The following is a 12,095-nucleotide window of genomic DNA, read 5'->3' on the forward strand; positions in this document are numbered from 1 at the left end:
AATTCAGAAGATTACTATTTTTAAAGATTTTAGCTGCAGGTCAAGCTTCACTGATTTTATTGACTTCAGAGCTACCCAGAAATTGTCTTTATAAAGAAATTGTCTTTATAAAGGATTTAAAGGCTTAAGTGGGTGTCTGATTTGCAAAAAGAATTAGGAGATTCTCTCAACATTTTATTTTTTTAGTTTCTGAAATACAAATCAAAACACATTTTTGTTACACATCATGATAACAAGCTTGACATTCTTTTCAATACAGGATGACTTAATATAGGTACTTTAAAACTTCCTTTATAAAAACAATAAACTTGGGCTTCCCTGGTGGCACAGTGGTTGAGTCTGCCTGCCGATGCAGGGGACACGGGTTCGTGCCCCGGTCCGGGAAGATCCCACATGCTGCGGAGCAGCTGGGCCCGTGTGCCATGGCTGCTGAGCCTGCGCGTCCGGAGCCTGTGCTCCGCAACGGGAGAGGCCACAACAGTGAGAGGCCCGTGTAAAACAATACACTTTATTTTGGAGGAAAATAGGTCATCATTAAAAACATACATTGGTACACAGGCTATTATTTTTCATTATTTTAGTGTTTATGAATGCCAAACTTGGATAGCATGCCTGCCCTCTGAACTGAAAACTTCATCCTCACAATATATAAGTATTCCTCCTATAACAAAAACAAATTAAACCATACTGTTGGAAAAAACAGAAATATTTGGCATAGGCCTCTGAGTGGGCTTGAAAAACGAGTTACGATGTGTTTCAACTGTATGGAAGAACATTCTAGAATTCACCTAGAAACATTTGGCAAAACAATTGGCCTGGTGCTATTGGGGTTGTTCTGCCTCAGAGGGGGATAGAGGGTGCATGGCAGGGTGCTGAAGACTCACAACAGCCACAGAATCACTGACTCAAAGTTAACCAAGATTCAATACAGAATAATATACAACAATAGAACAATCTCAATTATTATTATTGTTATTCAATGCCTGGAAAGCAAGTTGTAAGCTAAGAAAAAAATACCTCAGCAGGAACAATAGTCAACATGTTTATAATACTTGGAAGATGAAACAACTTCATAATTCATAGATGACATCTTGTGCACAAGTACATAGTTTCTAGGACAGTAGGGGACAACCACAAAACATACAAAGTAAGAGTGAATCCAAGCTGCTTAACTTTCCACCATTCTCTTGAGTATTAAACCCAGACCACCTTTGGCCACTTGCAGGGGTGTCTTTTCTTCTTTATTCTCAATGTAAATACTTGCTCCTTGGGACACCAGCAGTTTTGCTACTTCCACTCTCTCCTCATCACAGGCTAAGTGTCTGAAATCAAGGACCACAAAGATGGATTAATCATTTGCAATTCTATGTAATGGTTAGGATTTCCTGACAGGTAGTCTAAACTGCATACTATTAGGTAGTGTAATATCGGAAAGTTACTTAATCTGGAAAGGAAAATCGATTTTCATGGGGAAGACTGTTTATAAGTTAAAATTCATTGGAATAGTCTTATAATACCAGATCATAAATCACAATTCTGGTCCTACTACAACAGAAGTGATCTAAATGCCGGCCTAAGGAATAACGTCCTTATTTTATGAAGATTAGTGGTTTACACCAAACACATGCAATAATTCCAGGCTAGAACTTAGAAAAACCTCCACACACAACCTGCTAACAGCAATTTGTGTGGTTTAAATTTTGGAAAAGCAGTTTAAAAAATTTTATATTATCTGATTGTTACAGACACCTTGTAAGTTAGCAAGGTACTATTATCACCATTTTACAGTTGAAATTGTGACAGAGGTTAGTCTTTGCCTATGATGACATGGCTGAGCAGTAAGTGAGGGGGAAACCTTGTCAGGCACTTAACGGTTTACCAGGTAGGGTATTAGACACTAACATGTTATTTTATTTAACCTTCACAACAATCTAGTGAGGAAGGAATTATTATCCTCACATTACAGATAAGGAAATTAGAATCAGGAAAGTTAAGTAACTTCTCTGAGTTACTTAATACAAGTATTTAATATAGTTGTTTAAGTGGCTGAGTTTGGATCGGGTAAACAGCATGTAGCTATTCCTTAATCGTAGGCTCTGCTCAGGACCCGATACTGCCTGACTCCGAAATTTCCTCCAGGCCACCCTGCCTTTCTTATTTGGAGAAAAGGGATAGAATATGCATGTTTTTCTAGACAGAGTCGCTCAGAACTACAGAAAAAAATTGTAAAACTAAGAGTTAAGAAAACAGTACTTTAAAAAAATTGAATCCTACTTTGGACTAAAAAGAAGACTCACAGAATTTCTGGTTCAAAAAAGTCACCATTCGATAAGGAAGAATAGTGGCCAAGTACTGTAGAAAAAATATCAAGGTAGAGGACAGCTTCAGGTCAAGCGTAAATCAATTCCAGATGGATTTGAGTTAAATGAAAAACAATAACCAAACCAAATCAATGCAATGTTTTAAAAAAAATACAATAAAATACAGGTGAATAGTTAACTAATTTCAGGGTGAGGAAGCACTTTCTAGTTATGAGGGAAGATTAACAGGTTTGACTGTATAGAGTTGAAATCTTCGGTTATTTCAAAAAATCATAAACAAAATGAAAAGACAAACTGGGAAAAATATTTTCAACATGGCAGAAGGTTAATATTTGTACTATGTCAAGTCAAGGGTACATAAAAAAATCAGTAAAAATAAATTAATTCTCCAAAAGGAAACAGAGAAAGGGATACAAAGTGTTATAATTTAGAGAAGGAATATAATTAGTCATAGCCATTAAAAAATGTTTAGCTTCATTGATAATAAAAAATGTAAATTACAACTCTGAAATACCATTTTTCCTATAAGACAAGGATATTTTTGGTGTTGGTGAGGGGGTAATAGGCACTCTCACACTGCTATTGGGAGGGTACAATGATACAACTCCTCTGGAAGCAATCTCGGAATATACAGCAATTGTCTTAAACTATGTGTATCTGTTGACCCAGCAATTCTACTTCTAACTTCTATACTAAGATAATAATCAGCAGTATGGCCAATGATTTTTGTATAAAGTTGGTCAATGTAGCATTATTTATAATAATGGAAAACTCAAAAAAGCTTAAATATACAGTAATAGAGGAATCATTAAATTATGCCATATCCATAAAATGGAGTTGTGGATAGCCATTCAAAAACATTTTAGAAATATTTATTCACATTGGAAAATGCTCACAATATACTATGAGGTGAAAAGAACAAGATATAAAACTATATACACAGTATCATCCCAATTTTACAATAAAAAAAGCATATGTAAAGTAAGTATATTTGCATATAAAATACAGGGAGGAAATACATTAAAATGTTATCAGTGGTTATTTCTGGGTGGCAAAATGATAGGCATTTTGAATTTTTATCTTTATACTTTTGTGTACTTTCAAATTTTTTTGCCATAAACATGTATTACATTTATAAGCAGACTGAAAAAAAAAATGATGTGTAAGAATTAGTGCAAGAGGGCTGATGTCAGGTAGAATACAAATGACTGCTACTTGTCACTTACAGAGGAGTGTTACCCTCAGTGTCTTGGATGTTTGTAGAAGCTTTGTAGTACAGAAGAATATGAATCATCTTCAAGTTACCCTTGGCTGCTGCCCGGTGCATTGCTGTAGCCTCATAATGGTCCTTAGCATCTGGATTAGCCCCGCCTTCCAGTAACATGACAGCAATCTGGGAAGATGGAGAAGAAAACAATGCAGGGATCTATTTGTGTTTGCGTACAGGTTTAGAACTCAAAAGAAGTAGCCTAGGAATGGAACCCTACCTCATGCCTGTTTTTGGAAGCTGCATAATGTAGGGGAGTACAGCCATTTTGATTGACAGCATTCACTTGAGCACCTTTTCCCAGAAGAGCTTTTACAATCTCATCCCGGCCAGCGGAAGCAGCAATATGAAGAGGAGACCAACCTGCCTGTAAAAGAGGTGGGCAGAACAAAAACCAGGGAGAAAAGGCACAGGGATTAATGCTAACATTTAGGCAGGGTTTACAGAGCTGTGTGTAAATGGTTTAAAAAAATAATATTCTTTCTCTTTCCCTCATTAAGCACTGCAGGATATTTAGAAACCAGATATATAAAAGAAAAGAAAAGCACCCATAATCCCACAACATGGAAATAATACATAAGTCTAATTCTAATGTGTTTTAAGATTGGGATCAAGGATACCCCAATAGGATATCAAGTTCCGTGAGGTGCATTTTCCACAATGTCCACTTATCACTACGTTGTGAAAATTTTTCTATGTCATTCTTTGGAATCATAACTTTATTGGTTGCATATTATTATCATTATCATTATTTTTTTTTTTGGCCACGCCGGGCGGCTTGCGGGATCTTAGTTCCCTGACCAGGGATTGAACGTGTGCCCTCGGCAGCAAAAGCGCAGAGTCCCAACCAGTGGACCACCAGGGAATCCCCTGGTTGCATATTATTTTATTAGGTGTATATATATATATGCTGTATTCAACTGTTCCTCCATTAAACTGTTTTTACTTTTTTGCCATTATCAATATTATTTCATTGAGCATCCTCGAAAAGGAATCTGCCTACAAAAACATTTCCATCCTTATTCTTCACAAGTCTTATCCTAATATAACCAATACCATTACACCAAATCTTTATATAACAAAAAAAGATATCTAGGCCCTCATTATTCAGGCAATATTCACCAAAAACAATTTCCAACATAATAAAAAGGATTTGTAGTCTCTTAGGGATCATCATAATAAGACTTGATCTGCATGTTTACCTTAAATTACAGGCTATGGGTGGCAAAATGAACATTCTGAAATAATGCAACCACCAGTCCTGTATTTGGTCACTGGGGCCATGCTGTAACTTCCTAGTCATAAAGGTTAAAATTTGTTTGTGAGCTTAATACTCGGGCTTTAGTAAACACCAGTCTGGAGTCTAAAGATAACTGGGAATTTATCAACTCTGCCTAGTACTCACATCATCTTTATCATTCACTGGCACTCCAAGTTGCAGCAAGAATTCAACAATTTCTGTATGTCCGGCTGAGCATGCCCAATGCAAGGCAGTTCTGCTGTCCTACACGGGAAGCAGAGAAGCAATAAGACCAACATTCTCGAAGAAAAACAGAAGCACTAAGGCAAGAAAGCAGAAAAAAAATTAATATTGGAGCCAGCAAACCTACGGTTTGGGAACAAGAAATGGAGAGCACTGGATCCTCAGGTAGGTAACCTTAAACCATATTACTTACATAAGAGAGACCAAGGTTTTAGTAACATGAGGAGAATACATTGATGAAAGTAGGTAATTCTGGGCAGACTAGAGCCATGAAAGCAATAGAGCAAAAAACTGATTTCAGTGCTTCGGCAGAAAAACAGCTTTGGCTATTTCCATTATGTACATACTTTTATGTCAGGCACTGTGCTAAGAGTTTTACGTGCATCATCTCCTATAATCCCCATGATCCTATACAGTGGATATTATCCCCATTTTACAGACTCCTCAGGGTATCTTGTTAAGGTCGCACAGCTAGTAAATCGTGAAGTTGGGACACAAACCCATCAGCTCTTAATTTTCTAGATTCTCTAGGAAGAACAAATGTATCTTGTGGGAAAGAAATATTCATGAAACTAGTTGAGATTATAACCATTTAAAAAACATACCAGGGCTTCCCTGGTGGTGCAGTGGTTGAGAGTCCGCCTGCTGATGCAGGGGACACGGGTTCGTGCCCTGGTTCGGGAAGATCCCACATGCCGCGGAGCGGCTGGGCCCGTGAGCCATGGCCGCTGAGCCTGCGCATCCGGAGCCTGTGCTCCGCAACGGGAGAGGCCACAACAGTGAGAGGCCCGTGTACCGCAAAAACAAACAAACAAAAAAAACATACCACACACAGAATTAGAGAGCAACATTACTTTAAAAAAATAATAAGCTAGGAGTTAGGCATGTTTCTCAAAGGGAATCTCTCTCTCTTTTATTTTTTTTGCAGTGACTGCTATATTTCTTAGCCCTATGTAAAAGAAAATGGTATTTTAAACTTTATTACAAAAATTTCAAACTCATATAAAAATACAGGGAACATAATATAATCCATATGCCTATCATCTACATCTTATAACTATTTTTCCATACTTGCCTCATCTGTTTTTCTCCTTGATGAGATTTTTAAAAACAAATCTTAAATATTATGACCTTTCATACCTAAATATCTGAGTATCTAAAAAATACTTTACTACATAGCTATTACACTGATTAAAATTAACACTAACTCCTTTATAACATCAAATACCCAGATTTCCCCAGCTGTCCCCCAAATGCCTTTTTGCAGTTGGCTTGTTTCAATCAGGATCCATACAAGCTCCATAAGTTGCAAATGTTTGTTATGTTTCTTAAGTCTTTTGATCTTGAATAGTTTCTCCCTTTTTCATGCCATTGACTTGATGAAGAATGGTTAGAAGTATTATTAAATCTTAATATTGTTAAATTAAATCTAAAGTATTAAATATCACCAGAGCAAAATGAAGGTAAACTAGACAAAGGCATTTTCAGGTTGAGCAATAAAGAGAAGTTCCAGAAAAAAAGTCTCTGAACTTCTAATTCTCTTCCCAAACACACAAAATGGAGATTTGTAATTATGTGACACTGTCTTGCTAGTGCTGAGCACGGTGCCTGTCAAATAGGAGGCAATCTATAAATGTATGTTGGCTTACTGAGGGCACCGTGAATCTTTCTAGAAACTCAGGGTGAAAGCATGAGGGTCTTTTGAGGAGGGCAGAAAGAAACACTTCCCAAGGTCCACTCACTTTTGTTCTGCCTTTGCCTAGAATGCCCCTTCATCCCCCTGGGAAATCCCACTCATCCTTCAAGATACAGCCAATCTTCCCTCCTTTGCAAAGCCTCTTCAGTTACGACAACATTCGGCTTTTCTAAGCAAGATTAAATCAGGTCCTTCCATGATATGTTCTGAAAGCCCCACGTCAACTTCTCTCCCGAGTATTTACCACAATTTATAATCGGACATATGATTTGGGATTATTTTATTAACGTCTGATCCTTCCATTCGACAGTATCCTCAGCTCCCAGCTGAGGCGTTCAGTTGAATAGTCACTAATAAAAGCAAACAAACCCACTTCCAAAAACCAAAAACTTCCCTTCTCACGGATGTCTCAAAGATTGGGCATTTCTGAGAAACGCGCAAACGTTCTAGAAATATCCAAAATACAGCGACTAAGTACTGGGCCAAAAAACAACACTGGCGGTTTGTGGGGCTAGCTCCGGCCGCCCGGTCCCGAGTCCTGAGGTGACCCTGGGGTAAGGATGGGGCGGCGGGGGCGGGGATGTGGCCCTCCCGGAACCGGCCTCCCCATGGGTTGGGCTGGGCCGGGCAGCCACGTTGGTCTCCGCCGCTGCCGCCGCCGCCGCCAGCGGAGAGGCCCCAAGCGTTGCTTTACCTGGTCAGTCCTAGTGGCCAGGGATTTATCGGCCAGGATCCTCTCCTTCAACTCCTCCAGCTTCCCGCTGTAGGCCAGGTTGCAGACCATTAGGTTAGACACACACCCCTCCATTTCGCTTTCCCAGGATCTCGGTGAAGCCTGACCAAAGACCGCGTCACGTCGCCAGCTCCGACTGCCAATCAAAAGAGGCATTAGAGCTCCCCCAGTGACCAATCGCGCTCGTTCCTTTGCTTCTTTTCCCATCGCAGGGCGCCTCTGGGAGTTGCAGTTTGAGCGCAGTTCCGGGCGGGGAGGAGCCTTTGCCGCTGTCTCCGTCTCTGCCGTTAGCAGCGCGGAACTACGAGTCCCGGGGTCCCTTGCGGCCGCCGTAGTCAAGTGGCCGGTGGAATTGGCCCAGGATGACAGCTGGAGAATGGAGTCAGGTACGGGCAGCGGCTTCGTGTAGAACCGGGGTGGGTGGTCGCTGTTGGGGCATTGAGTCTGTGACGCGAAGTGGGTGCGGGGTCATGGCAAGAGAGTTATGGGAGCCAGAAAGTCCTGTCCCACGGGGGCCCTGACCTGCAGTGGTAAGCGGAAGGGAAAACGGTAGCAGCTGAGTACTACCTCCTGAGCTCGAACCAGTGCCTGTGGCCATCCTCCCCCGCCGCCAAAGGAATGGAAAGAACTAGGGGTTAATTATTCTTACGTTTCGACGGAGTGGCATTAGGGCAGAATTCTTCCACAACAGTGATAGCATATGACATCGTAGTAAGGTGATGTGCCAGGGTGATGCCAAAGGCAGGGTGTGATGCCATAGGACCCACTTGATATCTAAGAGATCTCGGGGAGTCCATGGCGTGGTGACATCACAACTTGATGAGGGTCATCTTGACACTGTGGCATGGTGTTGGCTCTTTAATATCACGATAATAACGGTGACATCGAAGTTTTGCTACAACTATTAAGCTAATAGTGTTTCTATTTATAGGATTCCTAAATAGTGCCATAGCAGAAGAGATGCAAGGCTTATCCTTTATAGGGCATATCCAGGCTGGCATCATACCAAAACCAGGTAACGATAAGAATACACTCAAGAAAGAAACTATGTTTATATTTACCCTGTTATGGTGTAGAACAGAGCTTGGCAACCTTTCCGTAAAGAGCCACATAGTAAATATTTTAGGCTTTGGGGGCCAAAAGGCAAAATCGAGGATAATTTGTAGGTACTTATATGACAAGGGAGAAAACAAATTTCAACAAATATTTATTGATGAAATTCAAGGTATAGTAATAATAATTGAGCATTTTTTTGTAATATGAGACTACTAATGAGAATAATGGAATTATTTTGGGGGGGATAACATTTTGTTTATTTGGGGCTAATAGTGTTCCCTATCATCAAAATCATTTCAAATGTTCATCTGTTAATACTGATCTGTAATGAGATTTTACCCATTTCATCTTTGTAAATGTCTTTTCACACAGATAGGTATGAATCCACAAACATATTCTTGTTATTTTTTATTTAAATACATTTTAAATTTCAGAATAGCTTTAGATTTATGGAAAAGTTGCAAAGATAATGCAGAATTCCTGTGTACCCCTCACCCAGTTTCCCCTACTCTTCCTTTCCTATTTTTAACAACTTTATTGGGATATAGTTTTCATATCATAAAATTCACTCATGTTAAGTATAGTTAAATATTTTTAGTAACTTTACTGAATGGTGCAACCATAATCATAATCAGTTTCAGAACATTTTCATTTCCCCCCAAAGATCCCTCATGCTCATTTATTTACAGTTAATCCTCGTTCCCACTCCCAGCCCCAGGTAACCACTGATCTACTTTGTCTCTATAAATTTGCCTATTCTGGGCATTTCATCTAAATTAAATCAAATAAGAAGTGGTCTTTTGTGCCTGGCTTCTTTCACTTAGCATAATATTCTTTGAGGTTCATCCATATTGTAGCATGTACCAGTACTTCATTAATTTTTATTGCCAAATAGTATTCCATTATGTGGCTATAAAACATTTTGTCTGTCTACTCGCTACACATGTAGGTTGTTTCCAGTTTTTGGCTATTATGAATAATGCTGCTAAGGACATTAGCGTGCGAGTCTTTGTGTGGACAGGTGTTTTCGTTTCTCTTTGGTAGGAACCTAAGGGTGGAATGACTGCATGATATGGCAAATTTATCTTTAACTTTGTAAGAAGCTATAAAACTATTTTCCAAAGCGGCAGCACTGTTTTGCATTGCCATTAGTAATGTATGAGGGTTTCTGTTTCTCCACGTCCTTGCCAACATTTGTTATTGTCTTTTTGATATAGCCATTCTGAATGGATGTGAAATTATATCTTATTGTAGTTATAATTTGTACGTCCTTAGTGACTAATGATGATGAGCGCCTTTTCATTTACTTACTAACCATTCATACATCTTTTCCATTTTTAAATTGAGTTATTATCTTTATTGTCTTTTTATTATTGAGTTGTAAGAATTATTTATATATTCTGGATACAAGTCCCTGTAGATATGATATGTGGATATTTTCTCCCACTCTGTTACTCATCTTTTCATTTTCTTAATGATGTCTTTTGAAGTGCAAAAGTTTTAAGTTTTGACAAGATCTAATTTATTGGGTTTTTTTTCTTTTATGGGTCATGCTTTTGGTGTTGTACACTTTTAAAAATTGTACAATTTAATGTTATTAGTATTTTAGAGTTGTGTTACCATCACCACACTCTTATTTGAAACATTTCCATTACCCCAGAAAGAAACCTCATGCCTGTTTTCACTCTCTCCCCATTTCCACTCCCAGGCCTAGGCAACCACTAATTTATTTTTTGTCTCTATGGATTTTCATTTTGGGGGATTTTATGTAAATAGAATCATACAGTATGTAATCTTTTGTGTCTGGCTTCTTTCACTTAGTATAAGGTTTTTGAAATTTATTATATCAATACTTCATTCATTTTAATGGCTGAGTAATATTCCATTGTTTGGCTATACCATATTTCACTTATCTGTTCATGAGTTCGTTGGTTTCTGCCTTTTGGTTATTATGAATAATGCCGTCATAAACGTTCACGTACACGTTTCTGTGCAGACATATGTTTTCATTTCTCTTAGCACATATCTAGGAGGGGAATTGCTAGGCCATATGGTAGCTCTATGTTTAACTTTGTGAGGAACTGCCAGACTTTACCAAAGTGGCTGCACCATTTCCCTTCCCACCAGCAATGTAGGAGGGTTAGAATTTCTCCACATCTTTACCAACACTTGTTAATGTCTTTTTTATTATAGCCATTCTAATGAGTGCGAAGTGGTATCTCACTGTGATTTTGTTGTTTTGACCTGTGACAGCATGGGATGCATATAAAGCATGTTGACATTACTTATGATTCAAACAATGTTAGCCGTTGAAATGACTTTCCTGCAGTGTAAGTTTCACATATAAGTGCTGTTTTGTCTTGTAATTTTAAGTTGAATTAATTAAGAAACATTATCAAGTCTGGAGCAAAAGCTAATTTCCAGGGCCATTCGGTGTTTGGTAGTAGTGGTTGAAGGCAGTTCTTCCAACAGTTAAAAAATGTAAAAATCATTTCTACCTTCCTTACCATAAGAAAAACACATAGTGGATCTAATTTGGCCTGCCAGATGTAGTTTGCTGATGGCTGGTGTGTAAAAGTGTCCTGTATTTAGCAGGTGTTCAATAAATATTTATCCAGTTGATTACATAGGTACAGTAGACCTGTTGTGTGGTATTCACACAGGATTGGGTATAGTAACATTTCACCATAATAATACATCAAGAAATTGGATTTGATTGTCAGAAACAGCTGGAAAAACAACTCCAAGTGCCTCTCCTACTGAGTGACTTGTTTGGGTAATCTTCCTTTATAGACTGTGTGTTGTGCTTTTATTTTATTTGATATGACAGGATGGTTAACTTTCAATTCTGAGTCCCTTAAGGCCAAGGGTAAGGTATTCTTTGACTCTTTGAAAGCTTTCAAAGGTGTCTTCCCTTTTGTCACTGTCCTCAAGTATGGAGGAACAATGTGGTTACTGTTTATCAAGAAGAGTCAAAGTGGGGCCCTGTTAGGGACTGACTCCGTTGCTGTGCATACAATTGCATATTCCCTTTACTACTGGTCATATAGAGTCTAGGTCCTAGAACAAGCCAAGTTCACCTTCTGGCCTTTAGAAAAACTAACGTTTACTGATCACATGTGTCAGGTATTGGGCTTATCTCATTTAATCCTTCACAACAACCCTAGGAGGGAGGTACCATTATCCTCCAGTCTCCACCTTTTAAAAAATGAGAATACAGGCACAGAGAAGTGAAGTAGCATGCCTGAGGTCACACAATTTGGCAAAAGTTGGAGCTAAAATTAAAATCCACTGCTATTCTACCCCAAGGCCCTAGCACTTAACCACTGCAACATACTGCTCAATATTGCTGAAGATGAAATTATGTGTAAATGCAAACCTCAGGGGCTTCCCTGGTGGCGCAGTGGTTGGGAGTCCGCCTGCCGATGCAGGGGACACGGGTTCGTGCCCCGGTCTGGGAGGATCCCACATCCCGCGGAGCGGCTGGGCCCCTGAGCCATGGCCCGCAGAGCCTGCGCGTCCGGAGCCCGTGCTCCACA

At 39.2% G+C, this 12,095-nt stretch overlaps 2 protein-coding genes across 3 annotated transcripts in view; one reads left to right on the plus strand and one right to left on the minus strand.

Annotated features, from left to right (window-relative positions):
- Positions 1-921: 921 nt before the first annotated feature.
- PSMD10 (proteasome 26S subunit, non-ATPase 10) lies at positions 922-7,614 on the minus strand. 2 transcript variants are annotated; one of them, XM_065901056.1, is made up of 5 exons: positions 7,462-7,614; positions 4,994-5,092; positions 3,809-3,955; positions 3,627-3,714; positions 922-1,322 (listed from the first exon to the last, which is right to left on the minus strand). In XM_065901056.1, exons 1-5 carry the CDS (start codon positions 7,573-7,575, stop codon positions 1,315-1,317), a joined length of 456 nt encoding a protein of 151 aa, XP_065757128.1. In that variant the 5' UTR covers positions 7,576-7,614; the 3' UTR covers positions 922-1,314. The 2 variants fall into 2 exon arrangements, with proteins under 2 accessions (XP_065757128.1, XP_065757127.1); XM_065901055.1 differs by having other exon boundaries at positions 1,169-1,322; positions 3,548-3,714; positions 7,462-7,592.
- Positions 7,615-7,837: 223 nt separating this feature from the next.
- ATG4A (autophagy related 4A cysteine peptidase) overlaps positions 7,838-12,095 on the plus strand; it is a 63,448-nt gene continuing 59,190 nt past the window's right edge. Inside the window, exon 1 of the mRNA XM_065900322.1 lies at positions 7,838-7,886. Coding sequence (XP_065756394.1) covers positions 7,877-7,886 — 10 coding nt within the window. The 5' untranslated portion in view covers positions 7,838-7,876. The remainder of the gene's footprint in view (positions 7,887-12,095) is intronic.

Source organism: Phocoena phocoena, chromosome X, assembly GCF_963924675.1.
Source record: "Phocoena phocoena chromosome X, mPhoPho1.1, whole genome shotgun sequence".
In the NCBI taxonomy this organism is placed as follows: domain Eukaryota; kingdom Metazoa; phylum Chordata; class Mammalia; order Artiodactyla; family Phocoenidae; genus Phocoena; species Phocoena phocoena.